We start from the raw sequence: 25,686 nt of genomic DNA, 5'->3' as shown, positions 1-25,686 counted from the left end.
TAATCTGTGCCGTCGTCCAAGTCGATCAATCTGACAGACGCCTCCAAAACAGCGACTTCAAGATCTCCGGGTAGGAAAGGATGCTCTTGACTCAAAAGGTAATGAAAGTTTTCATTATTTTATTTAAAAATTAATAATATATTTATATTTAAATTTACAGTTGATATTTGTTTAAATTATTTTGACATTTTTAAATAATTTTTTTATCTTTTTATTCAATTTCAAATCATTATATTTTAACCAGAAACTTAAAAAAAATAAGCATTATTAATCATTAGATAAATTTAAAAATTTTCGCTACTTTTTTTTTTGTTTGGTTTATCATTTATATTTTAATGAAGGAAAGAAAAGGAAATTGAGCATCTCTCCTTTTCTGTCAAAAGTTCTAATTTTTAATTACCCTAAATTGGGTTAAACAGGAAGTAAAAGATTAATTTTTTTTAAATATAAAAAAATTTCTATGTGCTTATTATATTTTATTATTTTTCAAAAAAATATTATTATAATATTCAAGCTTAACCATGTATGGCAACTTATTGATACTACCTTTAAATCTTTTGCAACTCATTTCTAAACTGTTTTTTTTTTTTTTTTTTTTGTGAATAACTTCGAATTTTATATATTTTTAATTTATACTTAAGTCTTAATTTTTTTATTTTTTTATAACTTTACAAATCCTAAATAATAAAAATAAAAGAATACGATAAAACATGTATAACAATATAGGAAAATGCTAATACTTAAACAAATTTATAATTTGTTTTATCTTAATAATAAATATTTAAGTTTTTAATTTTCTCATTTAGATATTAATTTTGAAAAAAATATTATAGTATAAAAATAATTCTAAACATACATTTTTATGAATTAATTATTAATAATTAATTTTCAAAACTTTTAAGTAAAATTATTTTTATTAATTTTTAAATTTTTTAAAAATAGCTAATATAAAGATTATTAACATGATAGAACAAATATTTTTTAAAAAAGATATAATTAGAGTAATATAATATAATATCTTTTTTTTTTTTCTTTTCACAACTTAACCAAACAAAAGTTATGATCAATTTATTTATTTTTTTTAACCTTTAAAACCCTTTCTTTTCTTTTCTTTTCTTTTCCTTTACTAACTTAAATCCAAAAAGATAAAATAATGAAAACTTCTATTATTTTTTAAATAATGGAGAGATCCTTTCCCGGTCTTCATAATGTTTAGTCTGACATTTTTCATAACTGTATATGGTCCAGTTATTGTTCCCTTTCCGAATAAGGGGAAAGTAATAAAACATTGCTGCATTTATTTGATGTTTAACATAAAAATTATCGTATTATAATTTATGTGATGATAAAAAAATAAGAAATATATTTTTAGTTTTTTAAATTTAAATAGTATTTTTTATAAAATTTAAAATTGTTACTTGAAAAATTTTTTTTATTATTTTTATATTATGTTATTATATCATATTTTAAATTATCAAGTTTCTGATGCTACAATCCTCCGACGCGCCGTGATAACCAAGCTTGTATCTGCAATGGTTGAAGAACGTGGAAGAACGATAGCTCTGGCGAATACAAATTAGGAGTTGCAGAAAAAAAGGTACCATTTCATCCATGTCAGCTTCAAGGTTAATCCCTCAATTCACATTTGGTGGACTGACAGAATCATTTGCACAGGTCCCCGAGAACATGAGAAGCATTGCCGGGTCTCTATTCTTCCGTGGCTTGACGGGTTAAAGTTAATTCAGTAGCTTACTGATCTTAATAGTTCACAGAACCACCGACGGGGCCATCCATAGAAATTGGTTACCAGATGATCTAAACAGTGGATGATTGGATTACTTCTATTACATGATTGCAGGCATAGGAGTCTTAAATCTGGGCCACTTTTTATTTTGCGCAAGATGGTACACAAGTACAAAGGAAACGATAAGAGCTTGAACTAAGTTCATGGAGAGAAAAACCAATCTGATAAACCTTTAGTATGATGTAAAGTCATATTCATAAACAGAAGATTACATTCATCACAGCCAACGGTTATTTTAGATTATATAAGAAGCTGTAAAAATAAATATATAAAGCTAAATGCAGCAGTCCTTATCTGCTCAAAATAAGATCTTTTCATCTCACAAAATGAACAACCAACAGGACCATTTTCGTCTTCTCACCGCAGGTAAAATGCTGAGCTGCCAATACCTATATGAGTATGCCTTTGGATGATTCCCCTAGACCGTGTAAGCTTGTGGAATTGTGTCAATGTCAAGGTTCTTCAATCTCAACACCGATTCAACGTGACCTTTAAGTGTGTGGAGTTCTCTCAACCTGGAAGGAGGGAGAAAAAAAAAATCCAGCATTATGGTTGAGATAATGAAGATAATTGCAACAAGCAAAAGGAACATCCCAAGTCTGCAAGGCAAGGACATGGCAGCCGCGGATCCAGAATTTGCAGTTAAAACATGTCAATCAACAATGAATTACACTGGAACTTAGGAAACATTTTGCAGTTAAATCTTCAATTTGGAGGAGATAAACATAAAATGAGGTCCCCAGTCCACTTATATGGTTCCAGTAAGAAATCAATGATACTGTACTATGAAACTCAACCAATAAACAAAAGAATACTGCAAGATAAGCAACCTGAGCTGAAGAATATCTTACCTTGCAATTTCAGCCCTCCGTTTGGCTTCCTCAGCCATTTGATTGAGCTCTGTGAAATGGGCTCGCTCGGTAAACATTTTGGTATCAGGTGCCTGCAAACCATGCAATGTTCTCTGTGCGTGTGCCCATTGAAGCTCACGTTGTTCTTTCCCAAAATCTTTTTGCCTTGTAAATGCAATCTACAACAAAAAGAAATCATCACAGGATCCAATATAATGAAGAAGATGATGATAAAAATGGAGAGGGTAGAAAAGGTAAAATATCCAACAAATCAGTGGGATGCATACCCTCTGCTCAATAACAAGATCCCAGGCCCTGCCACTCAAAGCATAGCGAATGAAGAACTTGATGAAATCAAGTGGGATGTAGAAGATTATGTTATAAAGCCAGATCACACCAGCCCAACCCCATCCAATCCCTTCAATTGCAGCAAAGCTCCAATTTGCATAGACCGCAATCAGAGTAGCAATCTATTCATAATCAAATAGAATGATCAGTTTTCCCAGCTACCTACCCAAAAAGAACCGCAATTCAAATAGACAGATAATTGGCTTACCAACTGAGCTACCACAAAAGCCACTACTAGTAGTAAACCTGGACGCTCAACAAAAGACCAACTTCTAGATCGTGTTACAAATATTAGAGCCTGACTTATAATGCTGACTTGCAAATACACAGCTGAGGCAAGCTTTCTGTAGTCATCATGAGCTGTTTTCTCGAGAGTGGACACCCCAAATACACGCTGGCAAGTTAAAACAAGTCAATCAACTGTGTAATTCATCACCGGTTCACCACCAGTGCTAACATGCAGCAACACCAGTTAAAGACCAGAGATAACATGCAGCCCCCACCACCCCTCCCCCCCCCAAAAAAATAGCAATATACATATTTGCAACAGACAAAAAATCAAATGACTACCCAATGCAACAAGCATGTTAAACTGTATTTGCTAAGTCTCGATGTCCAACAAGCCGCAAATGGAAAATTAAGAAATGAAACAAATGCCAACCATCAGCCATCAAATATTTACACTCTAGCATGAAGTGCTAAAACCATAATGGGAGAATAAGCAGCAACAACAAAAAAAATAAAATAAAATAATAATAATAATAATAATAATAATAAAAGCCAAAATAACCATTACCACCATAACCAAAACTTCTATCATGTTTTAGTCAACACCAAGTAAATTACCCATGTTTTGTAACACAATCAGGAAAAATGGGGTTGCCAACTTAATAACATATATGCCAGCCCGAACATCTGAGGTGGTGTTTACAAACAATTACACTAATAGTTCAAACTAAAGTATAGCATCCAAAGACAGGTCATCATACCGGAAAAAAGTCTGTTTTGTATGCAGCCCAAAAGAATACTACTGTCATCACTGCCAAGTAACTACCAAGAACAATCCCAGTAGTAAAAATTTCTGCCAGCTTCCAGCTGTCTGGTAGAGGTGATGGTTTGACCCTGTCCTTCGATATCGTCATAATGGTACCTGAAATTTGATCAAACTAGTCAATTGACAAGAAGAGTCATGGTAAGCTAATACCAATATAAAACAACAAAAAATACAAAATATCAACAACAAAAATCAACATTAAGGTTAAAGAATGCTTGCAGAAAATATTGCATTTAATAAAACCTATAGCAACTTAGAACGGGCATAGATGAACAACTGGAGGAAACATAGACCTAACTTTTGCTGGGGGACTAAGATGAAAACTTACCATTGTTTTGTTAAGTTTTCAACTTGTCAAGTTCTTTTACATGCAGTCAGAATTAGTAAATACAAGAGAGACAAAGAATTGGTTAGAATGAGATAACAAACCATCATTGAGGATCGCAATGATAAGCACCATGAAAGGTGGAAAGTCAAATTTCCATATGAGGGCCAGCAGCATGAATCCCAACTGTAACATCAGGTAAGCATGCAGTAAAATTAGACATTTAATAATATATCCATCTCAACAACTTTAAACCTCTAAAAAAAAAAAAAAAGAGATGGGAGAGAAAAAAAAATAGAAAGAAATAAAAAGCTCCTACTTACCACAATACGGATTGTGATAGAAACTGCATAAATCTGCTCAGGGAAAAAGACAAAAATAAGCACATTCACAAGAAGTAAGATAAAGTACCGGCAGACTACATATTACTACCAAGGCTATCACAAAGTGACAATTGCATTTATGACATCAAAATGAGGAAATTCAAAACACTACATAAGGGTCAATGAGAACTTACAGTGTAATTTTTCATCCTCTGGAAAATGGCACGACTAGTCAAGACAGCACTGATGATGACACTAAGTCCGGGTTCAGTAAGGACAATGTCAGAAGCACTACGTGCTGCATCAGTTGCATCAGCAACAGCTATCCCAATGTCAGCCTTCTTAAGAGCAGGAGCATCATTAACTCCATCACCAGTCATGCCACAGATGTGTTTCCTGGCTTGCAATCGTTTTACTATTTCATATTTGTGTTCTGCACCAACACACAAATTAGGAAAATCAAAGAAACCAAAGAACACTAAGAACCAAGCTTAGGGAATGCTCGAAACAATTTATAATGTCATCAAGAAAACATCAAATATCAAACAATAAATACCTGGGAAAACACCAGCAAAGCCATCAGCTTTTTCTATTAGTTCATCAACTGGCAAGGCAGTTATAGATTCATCCTTGTCCTGTCCCAACAAAGCAGATGAAGGGTACATGTTGGTTCCCATGCCCAAACGGCGCCCAGTCTCCTTTCCTATTGCCAGTTGATCTCCTGAGAGAAGTCACAAGGCTAAGCCACAATGAGTACTGAGAAATAAAATTCAATATACCTCAGAATAGGAGTCCTAAAAACTTAAAACACTAAAGAACAACCATAAAATCCCAAGAGAGGAGGAGAACACAGAACATTATACTCAGGAAAACCACACCAGTGAGATGCTGCTAAAAGCAGTATATGAAATTTCACCAAAAGAAGTCTTAAGAATCCACTTTCAAAGTGTCCAGGAACTATTTTCACACATTATCTGTGAGAGTACTAATAGCTGAAGAAAAAGCCTCTCCGAAAGTTTGCTGTTGCATAATTGAAATGCATAGGCAGCTAACTTGGCAACTGTTATATAAATATCACTTCCAAGGATCTATTGCTTCATTGCACAAAATCAAAGTCATCCCACAATTCAGATATATGGCATGCTATATCAGTCTTAAGAAACAGACCCTTTGTAAATTTCACTTTCATAATTACATTGCTCTGTTTTCTTATAGTATCTTATGCCATCTTGGTATCTATTCAACATGTAAACACTTAACAACCATCTAAAGTCATTCTGTCATGCCAAAGTGTACAATTACACCATAGCCTAACCCAATTACATCATTGAGAGGTTCATACCATATTTGGGCTATTTTAATGAGACCAATAGGCTAGCCCCAAAGACAAAATGGTTCAGATGAAACTTAGGTTGGTATTGTCTGAGAAAATGTTTTCTTTTCCATTTACACTTTTAATATGATCAATTGAAAAAGATAAATAAATAACTAAATAAATTTGAAAAACTATAAAACAATGGATTCCAATATAGTTAACAAGTTGGAAAACGACTGGGATGGAAGGGCATAGCCAAAAGAGAGGAAGCTTAGAAACATATACTTTTATATTTCACAAGAGGTTTTTACAAGAGAAGTTGGGAGAGGAATTGAATTTTGTAGATGATTCTTTCACAATGAAAGAGTTACAACTTATATACACATGGAAAAGTAAATGAATAGAATCTAATATAACTAAAGTTCCATGACCATGACATAAAGTAATTCAAACAAACAAACTAAAGTAACTTTAATAAAGGGAAGAAATTTGATAAAGTGCCTTAAATAAAGTTGACACAACTTTGACATAACCATTTGTCTTAAAGCTGATATAGAGAGCTTCAAACTTGCATACTGAACACACATAATTATACATATCTTGGAATTATTCTAAGCATCATTTGAAGAGGGAGTGTTGGGAGCAATGCTCTAGAGAGAAATTGAGATTGAAATTGAAATTGTCTGCACCTGAAGCAAAATCATAATCAAAGTTTTCTAGTTTTTTAACCATTGGTCTAGATCAAAATCATCTAAATCAAATGGATCCTGAGAATATTGTTAGTTTGATTCCTTAATGACTTTAGGAGGTTTTCAATATGTGTTTTTGGACAAGTTTGGTGAGGATTGTTTGACTTCTTGTGTTTGGGATATATGATATAATAATCAAATTTTCCTGATGGTTCACAAGGATATCTACTTCAAGGTCTACACATTCAAATCTTTCTTTCAACTTTTGCTGGGAGGATTTGGGTCTTGCTTTCTTTTGAGAATCATCAACAAAGAAACTTCTTGTTCTTTATCCCATGCAGGTCTATATTCTTAAGAATAAAATTTTCTGTTTGCCTATTCAAAATCGCTTCTGCTTAAGAAATTCTTTTTTGATTTTCATTTTCACCACTATCAGTGTGACTTGAGGTTTTTGGGATGTGTCTGTACTGTTTGTTGAATTCCTAAAGGGGGAAATTACGCATTATAAGAAGAAACTGCATCATGCAAATCTAAGGAAGAGGTTGACTTTTCTCCTCAGCCTCTTATGCATCCTCTTTAGCAATGTAAGCAAGACCAACAGCATATCTGGGTAAGGGTTTTCTTGGTTGAGATTTTGGTCAAGTGCTTTTTCTTAACAAGTCGGGTGAGGGTTATATGACATAATAATCAAATTTTCTCGAAAGTTCACCAAGTAGATTTAGTTTAGGGTCTCCACTTTCAAATCTTTCTTTCAACTTTTGCTGAGAGGATTTGCATCTTGGTTTCCTTTGAGAATCCTTATCAACTTCCCTAAACCCTAAATCTTAAACCTTAAACCTAAATAAAGACTTGATATCCAAATCCATGAGATAAAACAAAGTTTCCCTGTTACTCGTATTATCCTCATCTTTTATAGGCCTTCCAGTTACGTGGCAGATCAAATTAGCAAAACTCTCAAGATCCATTTGATTTAAATGATTGTTTTGATCAAAACCAATAGTTAGAAAATTTTGGTTATGTTTTTACACCTATATTGGAACCTCTTTAAGTCATTAAAGGAATCAGACTGGCAAAACACTCAGAATCCATTTGATTTGGTTTTACTCCAAATACAGACAACTTCCATCTCAATTTCTCTCCAAAGCATTACTCCCAACACTTCCTATTAAAATAATACTCAAGAATAAAAATCTTCCTAGTTCCAGTCCAAGATATGTATAATTATGTATGTTCAGTGTGCAAATGTCCAGTGTGAAACTCCTCTATATCAATTCCAAGAAAAATGGTCTCATTTCAAGTCAATTTTGTGTCAACATCAACTTTGTCAATTTACGTCAAAGTTGTGTCAACTTTATTAAAGGCACTTTGAAAAAAGAGATACCTTCCCTTTATTAAAGATACTTTATTAAAGTTATTTTAATTTGTTTCTATTGTTTTTATGCCATAGTGATGGACCCATTAGTTATATCAGGTACTATTCATTTACTTTTTCATGCTTATATAAGTTGTAACTCCTTCATTACGAAGGAATCATTTAAAAAATTCAATTCCTCTCCCAACTTCTCTTGTAAAAATTTATTGTGAAATATAAGTATCTGTTTCTAAGCTCCTCTCTTTTGGCTATTCCCTTCCATCCAGGTAAATAATTCTTAATTTCTATATCATGGTTTGTAGTGATACAAGTTAGTCTGCTTTGTCGTTGCCACAGTACTGTGGATCCTCTGCATCAGAATTCTTGTAAAATTGTCAAACAGATCATTGATCCAATTAACAAAGAAAAGTTAAATACTTAAGTAAGCTACTGTAGTGAAAGGCATATTTTCATAAAAGTCAAGCCACTTGCTCAACGTTTATGCTAGGAGGACGCTTAGTCTTAAACACCGGCTAAAATACTTTGATCTTATACCTGAACTATGAATTGCTTATGTTTGTTATCTCCTTGAGAAAGGCAACCGATCCATCGTTTAGTTGGTACCAAAGCTTCAACCTCAACAAGTTGTTAGTTCTTTGGCATCATTGCTTAGTTGGTATAAGAGGTTTACATCCTCTCTGAGGTATATAGAATCATTAACTAATCTATTACTAGACTGGTGGAACTGGATAGCCAAAACTTCTTTCTCAAGAATATGTCAAACACTAGTGACTAACAACCTTCAAAAGCAATTAATTTTTTGAAGGCAGTGCAAGTTTCCAGTTAATAACCACATTGGAAGGTCAAGCTTATGCTCAACTGCAATAAAAAAAAAAAAAAAAAAAACCCACCTGTAATCATTTTGACGTTTACTCCGAGGTTCAAAGCTCTCCTAATTGTATCTGCACTATCATGCCGAGGGGGATCAAAGAGAGGCATGAGACCAATGAACTGCCATGGACCACCCAAACTCTCTTTCCTTCCATCTGGAACTTCCTGTGGTAAATGACAGAAATGCCACATTTGAATTAGTTATCATTCAATTGCAAAAGACTGAAGGAGAGATAGATGCTTAGCACTACACAAGTAATGCTACAGGAGTATCAATGAAAACAAACAATTTTAATTACCTGGCACGCCACTGCAAGAGATCGTAAACCTCGCTCTGCAAACTTGTCAATTACCACGTGAACTCTTCGCTCAATATCTGACTTATTGTGTGCAAGATTTAAGATCTAGAAAGCATTTGGCAAGCAAGGTTAGGATGAAATCCTGATAAAAAAAAAAGGGACAAGTACAGGAATAAAGATGGTAAGAACAAGCTACCTGCTCAGGTGCACCTTTACTGACTCTCTGCATTTTGCCATCCTTGTCGATATAGGTTAGAGCTGTTCTCTTATCTGTAGGATTGAATGGAAGGAAATGTACTTCTTGAATGCCAGCACGTGCCTGTCAGAACCAACAAGAAGATATAAAACTGGGCATGAAAAGATATTTAGTGGAAAATTAATAACCCAATGATTATGGTTCATTAGAACAACCAAGTATTAGACCGATTACCTCCTTTGGATCAGCCAGCATCCCAACTATTGCCGAATCTATTGCGTCCTGGTTCTCGGTTCTAGAGGCTTGGGCTGCCATCAGAACTACAATGTCTGCATCTGCTCCTTTGGTAAAGACCTGATACAATAATGCAGACACAGTTATAAACAAGAAATTACCTTCTGCACATGGAAGAAACATGATGTAACCAATAAATAAGATCACCCACAGCAGACCTCAATAAGATTTTTGTCCACTGTTAGTTTGTTCAGTGTCAGAGTTCCTGTCTTATCACTGCAAAGGACATCCATGCCTGCCATCTCCTCAATTGCAGTCATTCTCTTTGTGATAGCCCCCTGTAGCAATTATAAACAAACCTTAATTGAACACAAGTACCTTGCACTGAGTTCAATTAATAATCTTCCAAGGAACCCAACCAACCTGCTGAGATAGCCTATGAGAACCAATGGCCATTGTAACGGACAAAACTGTAGGCATGGCAATTGGGATTCCACCAATGAGAAGAACAAGAAGATTGTCAATTCCAGGACGGTACTTCCGGTGTTGAATTGGATACATGACAATTATTTCTATTACCATCCCCACTGCAATAGAGCATATGCAGAAATTTCCTATTGCCGTCAAGACCTAAAAGATTAAAAAAAAAAATTAATATCCTAGTCAAAAGACCAAATGCTCTAACATAGTAAAAAAAAAAGATAATGTATTAATCTACTTACCTTTTGGAAATGACCAACTTGGTTAGTAGTATCAACAAGGTGAGCAGCCTTCCCAAAGAAAGTATGCACACCGGTGGCAATAACCACTGCTTCAATTTCTCCTTGTTTGCAAGTAGAACCGGAGTAAACACCATCACCAGGTCCTTTTGTTACAGGGAGTGACTCTCCAGTTAGTGCAGACTGCAAATACCACAAAAACGCACTCAGTAAAAACAACTAAGATTTCAATAAATCAACATGAATACAATAAGCCAAGGAACGGTTATACTAGACCTACCTGATCAATTTTAAGCGGATCACCCTCAAGTAATCGGGCATCAGCAGGAATAATATCACCTAGTTTGATACTTATTATGTCTCCAGGAACCAAAATAGCAGCATCTTGCTCGCTCCACCTTCCATCTCGAAGAACCTTTAAAATGATTTCATTAGTGATTAACAACAACGAAGAAATATTCAAACAAATCATATGAAAACTGCAGTATATTGCACACAATAGAGATACAAAGCTCATCTAAAAGGGCTTTAAATTACAAACTCCTAACAAGAAACTCGGCCGATACCTTTGCTTTAGGAGCAAGACGAGCCATTAGAGCAGCTGCAGCATTACCAGCATTGTTTTCCTCAATAAAACTGATGGTGGAGTTGATAAAAAGCAGAGTAATGATACCAACAAAGTCTTGCCAATCTGGCGGCTTCCCCTGAAAGAGATAGAAGATAAATTAATTAAAAAGCCTAAAAAGACAAAGATCTTCTAATGAAATTTGATTTAATAACCCATTAAAAGAAGCACTCACTCCTCCATTTGCAAGAGCAATGGCCATAATAGCAGCAGATTCCATAACCCATGAGAGAGGATTCCACATAAAGCCCAAGAATTTCAAGAATTTGCTCTCCTGAAGAAAACAACCAAGTGTATAAATTATTAAATAGTAAAGAGAATTGTAAAAATAAAAAGTGTACCTTTTTCTCTTCAAGCTTGTTGTGTCCAAAAATGGTCAGCCTTTCCTCAGCAGCCTCAGTAGTAAGACCTTCTCTCCTACATCTCAGATTCTCAAAAACTTCCTCAATGGGTATATTTTCCTGCTCACAACAGAGAATAGTTAAAAAAAAGACCAAAACCAAAACAAATCCAAGTATACATGAAACATAACAGTTTGCAAACAAAAGGCTTCAAAGTTTGCTCAGATCTATTTACCAAATCCACAGTTTCCTTCAACACAGCCTCCAAGACTTCATTTTTGTCCCCCATATTCTCTTCCTCTAAAGGTCAAAACTCCCAGAAAGAAAAACTTTACGTTGCTGCACAAAAACCAAAAACAGAATAAATCCATTACACAACCACCAAGAAATATAACTGCCAAACTGGGAGATACCTTAAACAAACAAATGAAACAAATGATACCCAGTTTCAAAGACTTGATCTTGAACTTAGATTATTGTTCAGGAACCAAAATGAGAAAAACTCAACAACTCCAAATCTACAGTATACAACAACCAAAAAAAAACACAGACCAGACCAGACCAGACAGAAAAGAGGAAACGCTAGGAGAGTAGTGGCAGTGTCGTTGACACTTTGACAGATATATATGTAAAGTAACTGTCCCTTCTTATTTCCATTCTTGCTTTCTTTTTCTTAGTAAAAATACAAAACCACCCTTTCATGCTTCTCACATATTGCACCGTAAGCTTTCCTAAAGATGTCGTACTACCCTTTGGGGTTTTCTGGATAGTAAGCTTTCTCTAGGGATTAGTTGGGAATTTCAGGGCATATGCTTTTTTTTTATAATTTTTTTGGCTAATCGATATGATAATTAATAGAAGTGCTTATTCCGTTGAATCATATTATTGAAAATTGAATTAATTAAATTATTTTTTTAATTAAATCATATTTATTAATTTTAAAAATTAATCAATAGATTTAATTTTTTGATTAATTAAATAATAAATTATATTTAAATTAAATTATATTTCTAATTTTTAACTTTTCATAATTAAAATAAATTAAATAAAATTATCAAAATAAAACATTTAAATGTCAAAATATTAATTAAAAACTCTCATAATTTACAAAATAAAATAATTAATTTCATATATTTTTATTTTTATATTTGCATTTTTGTTATATTTTGATTAAAATTTTGATTAATTTAATTAATAAAATTATTTAATAACAAATAATTATTAATTTATTATTAAAGAATTATACAAATTAATTTTTACATAATTATAAGAAATTAATTTTCAAAACTTTAAATTAAAATAAATAAAATAACAAATAAATAATGAAAAATACCAAATCAAAGTCCATTAGTATTATAATATTAGGGACATAAAAGAAAGAAAAGAAGAGAAATTTAGGATAAAATAGGAAAAAAAAAAAAAAGGTGCGGTGAATACTTAATTTTTATTTACAAAGGTGGTGGTCAGTGAAAAAATAGCAAAAGCCAAATTGCACTTAAAAGGTTGGCAGCCAAATGGATGCTCAGCATGTTCGGGAATCCCAGCTACACCCCACTAGAGGAATTCGGTGATCTAAATGGAGCTTAATCAATAATTATTTTACTTGCTTAAAAAAAAAATTGACACCAAATTCCGACCTGTTCTTGCCTTTAAAAGATCTTGCAAATTAATTATTCCAAGGCTAAATTAATAGTATTTACCTAAGTACCAAAGTATCTGAATTACTAATAGTTTTCATTAATAGACGATCCGTAAATTTTTTATGAAAACACACTAAATAATGGACCTGAAAGCAGAGAATTTCTCCTCATCTAAATTTATAAGTTAGCTTTTTGCTAAGGCATGCAAATTATTATGGCAGAAATTCAAGGACTCAAATCTAAACTAGTAAAAGTTTTAGAGAAAATGGTGATTTAGGTGACTATTTGGCCAAATTTCTAAAGTATACATTTTTTAGATGATGAAAGTGACCAGCCTTAGGCCGTACTGATTAAAAAAAAAAAAAAAAAAGAAACATTGGAGTGGAACAAATTGCGAGAGTACTTCAAATTAACTCGAAGATGGCATAAGCAAATGCCTAATAAGACGAAAATGATGGGGGCAGTTGAAGTAGTAAAAAACAACATATTTTAAGAAATATGTCAGCTCAATTTGAAGTTTGGTTTTTATAAGTGAAAGTGATATTTTTAAAAAGAATTAAAATATTATCACAGGTTTTATTTTTATATTCTAAAAAGTAATTGTGACAATAAAATTTAAAAATTTAATTACTAATAATGTGATAATTTGTTTTATCTTTAAATTCAGCTTTAATCTTTTATTTTTATCTTAAAATTTAGTGAGAAAAAAAATCCGTTGATTGGATTCAACTTGCTTGAGGTATCAAAAAACTTTGCTTTCGGATAACCTATTGTCTTTCTTTAATTTGTTCTTCCAGTCTTTTTTTTTCGTTGTGTAGTTTCTTTCATAATTTCCTCCTTGAATATTTAGTCTTAGGACTTGAAAAGTACTTGATAGCCAATAGCCAACAACCAAAAAGTAGTTCTTCTACACGTGAAAAGTTAACATCCAGAATTTTAAATTTGTTTATTCTTTTAATTTTGTTTAATTGTTTGAAAAAAAATATTAAATACAAAATCCATAATTAATTACTTTGAAATTTTTGTCAATGAAAGAGTCCTGTAAAATATTTTTTTAAAAAAAAATTAGGTCACTTGAAAATAATTGTGGATTATTGTTGGAGTGTTTAATTGCTTAAGGACCACAAGAAGCAAGGAGAGTTAATTTTAAACTAATCCAAAACCAAATTAACAAATTAATAAAAAATATTTTTTATCAAAGGATTAAACATTTAATATGTTAAAATTTTCTTGATAATAAGGTTGGTCGTCTGTTTTTTTTTTTTTTTTTTGGAGGGGGGGGTAATAAGCAATTTCAGTATTGACTATTATTTTATAAACAGGTAATAGATTTTAAAAAAAAATTGCAAACAATATTAAAATTATGATCACATGTTTCATTGTTTATTATGCTAATTTGTTGATTTTAAAATATATTTAAATAAAAATTTAATAATTTTCTATCCTGTTATAAATTTTTATTGATAATGTAGAAATTATTTTTCAATTTTTAATATAATTTTTCTTCAAATTCAGTTCACCATTCGTTGACAGCCCATCAACCGCTTCTGCTTTCAACTTGTCAAAGATTTTTTATGTAACAAATCTTGAAAAACATAATCTTTTTAGCAGATAAAAGACTATATTCTAAATTAATTAATACAACTCAATCACATAAATTAGGTGTATGATTATTTTATACAAATTTATCATTTTATACATAAGAAATTCTTCAAGTAATGAAAGAGAGGACTAAACTTTGTGTTCACTTTTCATAAAAAAAAATTAAAAAAAAAAAAAAAACTAATGGGCTTTGAACAAAACCAGAAATGGTCTTTTTTTTTTTTTTTTTTTTAAAGGAAATCTCTCATTGATTAATTAATCAGAAATAACCATCTCTGAAAGGACAAGACTATGGATGATCTCAGGCACTCCTCAACCTAATACATGCCTTGCTAGGTTATGAGCTGATTAAATAAGGTTCGATTTTATTATTATTAATTTCGTTAGTTTGCTTTCGAAAGCCTTTTAAATTTTGATTTTTTATAATCCAAAATTATTATGTTTTCAATTTAAATAAAGTTCAATTTTTTAGTAATTTTTTTCATCATTAATGAGATTGAATCTATTAAAATCAAAATATAAATAAATCAAATTATTCATGAATTATTTGGGTTACTCGAAAAAAATTTAAGTTCAACTTATTTGTTATCGAATCAATCTCTAACTATTCAAATAATAAGTCGAGTTAAATTCAAATAATTTAATACCCATTCAAAAATTTTGTAAATTTAATTGAATTCAATTAAGCTTTTATTTTTTAATATATTTAATATATAAATAAATGATAAAATATAATATTTAATATCAATATAATAATTTTATCGAGTTTAATCAAACTTTTCAAATGATTCAATTAAATTACAAGTTAAATTCAAATATAAAAAATAAAATTCAATCGAATTCGAATTAAGTTAAATTTTAAATTTAAAATCTTTGAATTAAGCTTAACATGAATTAAAAAAATATGTCGATTAGATTCAATTCACTTATAATCTAATTGAAACATGTAAAAAACTTTTAAAATTTGAGTGCAAAATAATAGTAAAAGTTGGAAAAACAATTTTCTTCTCAATTAGTCAACCACTAATGTGAAGAAGAAAGAAGTCGGTCAAACATTTTTTTTGTTCTTTCAAACATCTTTTTTAAACTTGTTCTTTTATATGGAAAATTTTTTCCTTTTCTTCTTTCATCGTGTTTGTTGCTTCACTTATTTCTCACGATTGACTGCTGTAGTTATGGTGGCTTTCTTGAGTGATTTTTGACCATTGACTGTTTTTTCGGTATTTTTTTCTTGACAATTTGCTTCACTTTTTTTTTTTTTTGACCATTTACATTTTATTTGACGTTATGACTCAATTTTATTGCCAATTAAGGTTTATAAATTTTTTTAGTGGAAACGAATACTTTATAATGCCAATAATTCCTTGATTTAGAGACAAAAATATCTTTAAATTTTAAAATTTTATTTAAGTCTTAATAGATATGAGTTTAATTTAATATTACATTAAATTTATCTAATTGTATATATACTTGAATATAATTATAATTTATCTTGTTCTAACTTCATAAAAAATATATATACTTATAATAGTACTATATAAATAAGATATGAGAGGTACATTAATTTTCTTTTTTTTTTTTGTTTAATTATGAGAGGTATATTTTTCATATAAGTTTTCATGGAAAACTTTAATAATGTAGAGCATATTTTTAAAATTTAAAACATGCATTCGACTTAAAATTAATTAATAATAAATAAAATAATTTTTTATTCATATATTTATGTTAATAATTTTTCACGTATAAAAATAACGACTCTATCAAATGATATAAATTTCATATATAAATATAAATATATCAAATAATTAATTATGAAAGAAAAAATTTTATTACTTCATAATAATAAAAGAAAATTGATACCAATTAAGTACATCCAAATAATTATTTTTCCTCCCTGGTGAAACAATTTCAAAACAACTTTTATGACTCAATCATTTTATATGTGGAAATGAGTTGGACAGTGGACGAAGGCGTCGAAAACGTTGTCTCGTGAATTTGCAAAGGGCAAAAAGAACATGCGTTGTTGAAGTGGAAATCCATATTTTATGGCACATCAACCTTTTAATTTTAATATTTTATATATAATAATAGGAAAAAAGGGTTGTTGTTGTGTGTTTGTCTTCATTCTTTTCCACGGAACCATCAACGTCTTATAGAATAACGAAGATTTTGTTTGATTTTTTCATAATATTGAATGAAATTTCAATATCTCATTCGGAGGAAAAAAAGTAGTTTCATTTTGAAGATAATCTTAGTCAATGGAAATCATGACTTTTTTTTTCAAAAAAATTTAAATTGAGGAAAAGTTTCTCAATTTAAGATTATAGCAGTTCATAGGCGTAAAAAAAATTATATTAAATTTATAAATTATTCATAAAATAAAATTACTAATAATAAAATTTATATTTTATAAATAAAATATTTGAATTTTATTAATTCAATTAATTTTAATTAAAAAAATATTGCACCTTAAAAATAAAAATATGTTGACTGCAAAATACCTAAACAAGAAAGAAATGTGTTTTGGACCAATTAACATCTACGACTTAAGCTACCTCACTTGGGTTAATTAAATTTTTTTTGATAAATTTTAATCTGTAATTCTCACCCACTTTTTATTAAAAAAAATTGTAATTCCGAAACTATTTTATAAAAAATTATAATTATATATATTTTTAAACATTCAATTCATTATATTTTGTGATTAAACAATCATAAGCAATTAAAATTATTACTTTGTATCACACTTTTAGACATATTTTTTTAATTTAAACTTTTTAATCGAAATTACAAAATTAAATTAAACCAAAATCCAAATTTTAATAATATTTTCATCGTATCAATAAAATCTCAAATGATTTAGTAAAAAATATATAATGACACATCAATCATAAATGCTCTTAGATGTAAGAATTGCCCTTGTTAAAATCAAGCAGTACTTTAATATGTTAATAATAGTGGCTTAAATTTCATAAAAAATTTATTTAGTATTGATTAGATATTATTTGATAGATAAAAAATTTACAGAAGAAGAATTCTAAAAGGAAAAATATTCTTGACAAGTAAGTTAGTATATTTATAAATAAGTAAAGCCTCTATTAAGTTAGGTATGAGAAAAAAATGTAAGAGGGTTATAGGATTTTATGAAATAGACACTTCATATGAGTATTAGAATTTAAGTCTTATCATTGTGTATATTTATTAGTAGATTAGAGGAGACTGAGATGGTTCACATAGGTATGGTGCATGAGTGTACATGAGTATATATTTATTTGGGTTGAAAATACTCCATATGACTAAAAGAGATTTAAAAGGTCTATGGGTATTAAATATAAGTGATTATTTTGATGTATGTTTGTAATTCTTTACTATTAGTAAATTTTATTTTTCATCCATAGATGTAGATCAATTGGATTAAATCACATTAATTGTTATCATTGGTATAATTGATTGATTATTTGATTTTGCTTCCGCTATTATAATTGGATTAATGCTTTTTTTATCTAATAAGTGGTATCAGGCTTGGTTTCAGTGCAAGCAACAGAGTCTGATAACAAGTAGTATCAGCGTTGTGGTGATCCTTAACAAATGGTATCAGAGCATGATTCAAACCATACGAAGAGGCAAGCTCAAAAAAGCTCGATTCAAGTGAAGAGTTTAAGTTCATACTTTGATAGATCGATTTGCGTAAAACATGAAGATACACAAAAAGAAGATGATTACGGGATTTTTATTGCAAGTGAAATCAAGTATATTTAGCATAAAGATAGATGATTTGATGAAATTTGAGTCAATGTAGAGATTATTGGGAATAGTGACTCAAATTTCATAAGAGATTTATTTGGGATTGGTTAGATATTACTTTATGGACAAAAAACTTGCAAAAAAAAAATTCTAAGAGAAAATAGATTCTTAATAAGCAAGTTTGACTTGTAGAAAAAAATTCTAAGAATAATAAAATTCTTGATAGGCAAGTTAGTATGCTTATAAATAGGTGAAGTCTCAATTAGGTTAGGTATAAGAAAAAGATGTAAAAGAGTTATTGGATTTTATAGGATAGACACCCTATAGAAGTACTAGAATTTACGTTTTATAAGTGTGTATGTTTGTGAGTGGACTAGAATAGATTGAAATAATTCACATAGGTATAGTGTATGGTATACATAGGGAAGTATTTGTTTAGGTTAAGAATGCTCCATAAGATTAGAAGAGATTGAGAAAGTCTATGGGTATTAATTGTGAGTGCATGTTTTGATGTATATTTATAATTTTTTACAACTAATAGATTTTATTTTTCATCCGTGGATATAGGTTGATTAGATTGAACCACGTTAAATTATTATCTCTTGTGTGATTGATTGATTGTTTGATTTCACTTCTACTTATGTAATTGAATTGAGGCTTTTTACCTAATAAGTGTATCAAAGCTTAGTTTCAATGCAAGCAGCAAAGTTTGATAACAAGTTGTATCAACACTGTGGTGATCCTCAACAAGTAGTATGAAAGCATGATTCGAGCCATGAGAAGAGACAAGCCTAGATGATTAATTCAAGTAAAAAGTTTGAGTTCATGCTTTAATAAATCAGTTTCATGAAGCATGAAGATACATAAGAAAAAATGATTATGAGACTTTCATTATAGATGGAACCAAGCATGTCTAGCATAAAGACAGATGATTTGATGAAATTTTAGTCAAGGTAAAAATTATTTGAAATAGTGACTCAAATCTCATAATAGATTTATTTGAGATTGACTAGATATTACTTAATGGATAAAAAAATTTACAAAAGAAGAATTCTAAGAGAAAAATGATTCTTGAAAAGTAAGTTAGTATACTTATAAATAGGTAAAGTCTCTATTGGATTAGGTATAAGAAAAAGATATAAGAGAGTTATAGAGTTTTATGAGATAGATACCTCATAAAAATACTGAAATTTACGTTTTATGAGTGTATGTATTTATGAGTAGACTAAAAGATATTGAGATTGTCCACATAGGTATGATACATGGGTACATGTAGGTATGTATTTGTTTGGATTAAGAATACTCCATAAGACTAAAAGAGAATGAGAGGGATTAATTATAAGTGGTTGTTTTGACTTTATAACTAGTGGATCTTATTTTTCATCCGTGGATATAGGTTGATTAGATCGAACTACGTTAAATTATTATCTCTTGTATGATTAATTGATTGTTTGATTTCACTTTTGCTAGTGCAATTGGATTGATGCTTTTTTACCTAATAGTGGTATTAAAGCTTAGTTTTCGGTACAAGTAGTAGAGTTTAATAATAAGTGATATCAGCACTGTGATGATCTTCAACAAATGATATCAGAGCATGATGCAAGTTATAAGAAGAGGCAAATCTAGAGGAGCTTGATTCAAGTGAAGAAATCGAGTTCATACTTTGATAGATCAATTTACGTTAAGTGTGAAGACACATAAAAGAATATGATTGCGAGACTTTAATTACAGGTGGTGCCAACCATGTTTAGTATAAAGATAGATGATTTGATAAAATTTGAGTCAAAGTAGAGATTATTGAGAATAGTGACTCAAATCCCATAAGATATTTGTTTGCGATTGGTTAGATATTGCTTGATGACAAGAAAACTTACAGAAAAAAATTCTAAGAGAAAATATATTCTTAATAGGTAAATTTGACTTGTAAAAAAAGAATTTTAAAAGGAAAAAGATTTCTGATAGGCAAGTTAGTATGCTTATAAATATGTGAAGCAATTATTATGTTAGGTATGAGAAAAATATATAAAAGAATTGTAAGGTTTTATAGGATAGACACCCCATAATAGTACTAAAAATTTATGTCTTATGGATGTGTATGTTTTTTAGTGGACTAAAAAAAATTGAAATGGTTCATATAAGTATGATGCATAATTGTACATGAGTATGTATTTGTTTAGATTGAGAAAACTTCATAGGACTAGAAGAGATTGAAAAAGTCTATGTATATTAATTGTGAGTGGTTGTTTTGATATATATTTGTAATTCTGTACAATTAATAGATCTTATTTCTTATCCATAAATATAGATCAGTTAAATTGAATCACATTAAATTATTATTTTTTATGTGATTGATTGATTATTTGATTTTATTTCCTCTGATATAATTAGATTGAAGCCTTTTTACCTAACCTAATAACGATGGTCTAATAAAAACAAATCCCACAACAATCCTCTTTAATCTTGTACTCTTTTTTTTTTTATAAAAACTTTTCATTAGTAGCTTTTTCTCAACGTGGATAGTCCATTCCCATAAAAAATTTAACCAAGTATTATAATTTGCTCCATCTGTCTAATTTTTTTTTTATGTTTCAAAATTATATTAATTTTTTTAATATATAAAATTTTTATTTTTTTATATTTTAAAATAATTTTTTAATTTTTTGATATTGAAAATTATAAAACTTTAATTTTACAAAAAAATTAAAATTTAATATTAAATACATTAAAATTTTTTTTTTAAGTTTTTGTAAAAGTCAATAACACTTAAATATTTTGAAACGAATAAAGTATACTCTTTTCGCTTCAAATTGTTTTTATTTTTATTTTTATGGAGTTTAAAAAATTTTAATTTAATGTTAAAACTTAAATTTTTTTAAATTGAGGTTTTATAATTTTTAATGTTAAAAAATTATGTAAATTAATTTTAAAAATAATATATATATATATATATACTAAAAAAATGATAACACTATTTTAAGATATAAAAAGTTAACCAAAAAAAAAGTAGATCCCATTTTTATTTGGATTAATATATAATTTAACTCTTAAATTATATTACTTTTTATGATTTGATATTCACAAACAAAATTTATGATTTGATATTTTAATTTTTTTATAATATTATTTATTTCAAACATTAACTCTTGTAAAATATCTAACGTGATAAGAAATTAATTAATAAAATCATTACACATGATGCATTTTTATCAATAAAAAATTGTTAAATTATTATTTTATTTAACACCATTAATTAATAATATAAAATATTTAATAAAATTAAAATTAAAATATCAAATAATAAATATTTTAATAAATATCAAATCATGTAAGTAAATGTAATTTAAAAAGCAATTTACATATTAACCATTTTATTTGCATGTGAATGTGATCTATAGATTGGCCGACAACCCATGTGGCATATGTCCTATGGGTTGGACATCGCTGTTCTGGTTAGCTGCAATCCACCCGATGCAAGGAAAAAACTGAATTTTCTTTTGACACAACGGAAGGGCAAAGGCATTTTCCTCGATCGAATCCAAAAGTGTAAATCAATGTTTGATGAGATGAGAAATGTCCCCTCTCTCTCTCTCTCTTTTAGCAAAGGTACAAATCCGTACCGAACCGTAACATCTCAACCCCCCCCCCCTTCCCCATTATATCTTATCGTCAAGTAAGGCAAAAGATGAAAAAAAAAAAGAAATATTTTTAGAAATGATAATAATTAGTTAATTACAAAGGAATCAAAATTTGGCTTCTTTATTCAATTGGGGTTTATTTCAAATCATAATTCATGAGTGAAATGAGATTTAAATAAAAATTCTAAATTCAAATCATTATATTTTCTATAAAGAATTAGTTTCTTTGTTTGAAAAAATTTATGTTAATCATTAGAATAGGTTATCTCTAAAAAAAAAAATATTAATTTCTTGTTTTGGATGAAATAAAATATTTTAAATTTAAAATAAACATCAAATTTAAAATTAATTTTGATTAAAAAATTTAAACTTTATTAACAGTAAATAGAATGACCTTTGATACTTGAGTACTCAGTTATACCCAATTTAACAAATATAAGACTTTTTTTATCTTTGCACTAATAATATTTTTTTTCATGTGAGAATAACCTATTTATCATTTGATATGAATTTGACATGTAATTATAATAAATTTATCACGAAAAAGATAACAAAAGGAAACAAAAATTGTTCTAATATTATATTAAAATTTTAGAATGAGAGTTTAATCTAAAATTAATCAACAATAAAATTTTTAAAATTTTAAAAGGATTATCCACCTTTGAATTAAGAATAATACTATTAAAAAACTATTTTATTTTTTTTATATAGAATGTTACAAATTGAGAATAAAAAAATGATTTAAAATATTAATATTCAAACTCCAAACTTATTAAATATTTTCTCTTAAAAATAATTATATAATTAAATTAAATTAAACTTCAAATAAAATATTTGAGCTATTTTAATATAAACTTAAGAAACAAGCAATCTTGGGGCTTGACGACTATAAAAAGCACAAATTTGACTTGGGGAATTGATTAAGCTTTAGAAAATTTGTGGCATTGGATTTTTGAGATTGGTGTCATTTATTATAAGATAGTAGCTGGCAGGCCCGTGCTATGCTGCGGGCTTGTTTTAACTGTGAAAATCTTGGCTATCACCTTCATTCATTTTGTGAATTTCTATATTCCATAATTTGGGGTTTTCATCATGAAGAGCATCATTAAATGAAAGAGGTTGTTCATTTCCATTCTCAAAACCCAATCTGCATCTTACAAATGAAACCTGAAAACAACACTACTAGCTTCCAGCCTCAGAGATGCTCTATAATGACGGCTGCCATGATTATGCAAAAGATGCAGATTATGCAAAAGATGTAAAGATGTAAATGCCCTCAAACATGCAAAAGATGCAAATGCATAAATAAGTAAAATCCCGAAACATTTTCTTAATCCTCTAGGTTGCATTGCATGATTTTTTTTTTTTTTTTCATTTTACAATCTAGTTTAGAGAAAGTAACTCCTAATATAAACAAAAAGCATTTTGATTACAAATTCAAAATCAATGTTGAAAATCTAAATATATAAAACATTACCAGCTTGTTAGTCTTCGAAATTAGTTTTGTATAGCACATGATATTCTCAATATTTAATGTTTATTAGATATATAAATGCAAAGATATACAAATGTTTCAAGTCAACCAAAGAATTAAAACATTAATGAATATAATGAAATGATTGAATTTTAGACTAAAAGAACAATAATCTACATACCAAAAGACTACTAAAGATAAAGAGGGCTAAGCATCTCTAATGGCATTCAACTCCCTAAAAACAACTAAAGTCCTATTAAAAAGAATAAATAGTCAAGTTAAAATCAGATATAATCCGTTTGAAGGGTACTTTCCATACCTTCAACTGATATTACCTATAGAAATATAACAGCTTGATCAATGGTGTACAGAACATTAAGAATGGAAATTATGTAATAAAATCTTTAAGAATTAGATTCAATGGTTTAAGGAATAATCATTCATTATTCATTGTTGTTATGAATATAAAATGTATCAAAAGAAAGAAAAATGGACTAAACTTCAATAGTTGGTTCAGTTAGTTACACCTGGTGATATGATAAGAGGCTATCAATTTCATAATGCATCATAAAAACAAAAATCTTGCAGTCTTTACTAAAGATTAAGATACTCTAATGTTTTAGCTGATCAATTTGGTTGCCAAGTAAGAAAGAGAAACAGGCACCTACAATGGCTTAATTGGAAGGTTTAAAAGCTTTTCGATTTATCAGTATTCTATCTGCCATAAAAAGTATATCACAATGGAATACCACTTCCAATTGAGCATTAAAAATAAAATAGATAAGCTAAAAAAGAAAACTTCATGTATGTATCTACATCAAGATTTGGAACTACCCTTGCCTGCTTCTCTCTTCTGCTGACTTCCTTCATTATTTCTTTCACAAGCATAAAACATATTATAAATTAAACCCCTAAACTACATCAAAATCACCATTTTTATGTATGGCACTTACCAGCTCTACTTCCTATACCTTGAAAGTGTGCAAAAAAATCAAGTGTTTCCTTCACTGTCATCTCTGGAGTATGCAGATCATATTGGCTAATGTAAGCTGAGGTTTTGTGACGATTAAGCTCCTCCAGTCCATAACCATTGTAAGTTATTTCTCCTGCAACCTTTTACAAAATAAAAGAAAAGAAAAAGACAATAAGCATGTGATAGCTTAGCAGTTAAGAAATCAAGATGTTGCAAATAACAGTTTGCAACTTCATATGGCGTTTCAGATCCTACCCTTAAGAAAAACTATACAAAAACCAGTGATAGACAGTAAACAAAGACCAACAAAACAAAGATGATTGTAGGAAAAGAAGTAATAAAATAAATATGTGCCAAACAATTATATTTAGAAAACATATTCTGCTTTTATTAAAGCAAAACTATAGTCAACAATTTCGTTGAGAATTGTCCCCTATCATCAAGTCCAAGTAGCCCATACGGGAATAAAGGAAGATTTGTCCGGTCATTAAGTCTTAAGTAAATCATATTCCAAGGTTAAGTGTGATTCACATGAGTAATCTTTTTCTTTTGCAATTTGACCTTAGACGACAAATGCATAAACTCATTGTATCTCTTTTTAATTAATTCTTGCAAAGACAAAAGAATACATCAAAAAATTCTGTAAGATTGTTCGTAGTCAATCAAGAATATTGGTGACATTTTTATCATGAAAAAAAATAAAAGCTAAAATACTTATTTCTTCGAAGATCTTGTAAATACTTAATTTTACTCGAATTAATTTAAATTTATTCGAATTAATTTAAGTGAATTTTTTAAGTTCAATTTGCATTTGTTTGAATCAATTTAGGCATTAAATTAAATTTGATTAAACTTATTCTGAAATAGTTATTTTGAATTTAATCTTAGTTATATTATCATTTAGAATTAATTAATTAAAAAATTATTAAAATATATATATGTACGAAGAAATAATTAATTAATCAAAATTTTATTACTACAATTAATAAAAAACTATAAAATGAAAACTAATTAATTACAAAAGTTAATTTATAAAAATTAAATGACAAAAAAAAAAAAAAAAAAGTCAAAATGGCTGGCAGCCACTCCCACAACAAGCCAAATTCTATCTAGCCTCTGTACAGTGCATCGGTCACTGTCCCAGGCTAGCACTGAACTCTCCTACTCCCTGTTCCAAAACCCTGTGCTACTCTGCCAAACCAAGACCCTGCAAAAAGAGCTTAAAGATGAGAACAAAAATTTCCTTGGATAAA

The 25,686-nt window shown here is 29.2% G+C and overlaps 1 protein-coding gene and 1 long non-coding RNA gene across 3 annotated transcripts; both read right to left on the bottom strand.

The window, feature by feature from the left end:
• Window positions 1-1,948: 1,948 nt before the first annotated feature.
• Window positions 1,949-11,963, bottom strand: LOC111312316 (ATPase 11, plasma membrane-type-like). Of its 2 annotated transcripts, none has more exons than XM_089765943.1 (22): window positions 11,779-11,963; window positions 11,601-11,704; window positions 11,366-11,485; window positions 11,200-11,298; window positions 10,966-11,103; window positions 10,680-10,814; window positions 10,403-10,582; window positions 10,104-10,310; window positions 9,899-10,018; window positions 9,681-9,800; window positions 9,447-9,569; window positions 9,251-9,355; window positions 8,972-9,116; window positions 5,262-5,426; window positions 4,900-5,138; window positions 4,706-4,738; window positions 4,487-4,568; window positions 3,993-4,153; window positions 3,212-3,397; window positions 2,943-3,125; window positions 2,656-2,834; window positions 1,949-2,319 (listed from the first exon to the last, which is right to left on the bottom strand). In XM_089765943.1, the coding sequence occupies exons 2-22, from the start codon at window positions 11,652-11,654 to the stop codon at window positions 2,223-2,225; spliced, it is 2,871 nt and encodes a 956-aa protein (XP_089622069.1). In that variant the 5' UTR covers window positions 11,655-11,704; window positions 11,779-11,963; the 3' UTR covers window positions 1,949-2,222. The 2 variants fall into 2 exon arrangements, with proteins under 2 accessions (XP_089622069.1, XP_022768217.1); XM_022912482.2 differs by having other exon boundaries at window positions 11,808-11,963.
• A 12,171-nt stretch (window positions 11,964-24,134) lies between these two features.
• On the bottom strand, window positions 24,135-24,781 carry LOC149516890 (uncharacterized). Its single transcript, XR_016345397.1, has 2 exons — window positions 24,689-24,781; window positions 24,135-24,573 (listed from the first exon to the last, which is right to left on the bottom strand). It is a non-coding gene; the product is annotated as an uncharacterized LOC149516890 (long non-coding RNA).
• Window positions 24,782-25,686: the final 905 nt, after the last annotated feature.

This window comes from Durio zibethinus, chromosome 9 (assembly GCF_047325235.1).
Source record: "Durio zibethinus cultivar Kanyao isolate XHJ-2024 chromosome 9, ASM4732523v1, whole genome shotgun sequence".
NCBI lineage: Eukaryota > Viridiplantae > Streptophyta > Magnoliopsida > Malvales > Malvaceae > Durio > Durio zibethinus.
The sequence above is the reverse complement of the archived record's forward strand: the minus strand, read 5'-3'. Positions and strand labels throughout refer to the sequence as shown.

Bases quoted from the DNA above. Each gene is read 5' to 3' on its own strand.
- LOC111312316 (XM_089765943.1), bottom strand. From the start codon at position 11,654: ATGGGGGACAAAAATGAAGTCTTGGAGGCTGTGTTGAAGGAAACTGTG. The intron at 11,104-11,199 runs GTGAGTGCTTCT...TATCTCTTTCAG, and splicing joins TTGCTCTTGCAAATGGAGGA to GGGAAGCCGCCAGATTGGCA. The intron at 3,398-3,992 runs GTATGATGACCT...TTAACTTGCCAG, and splicing joins ACAAAACAGACTTTTTTCCG to CGTGTATTTGGGGTGTCCAC.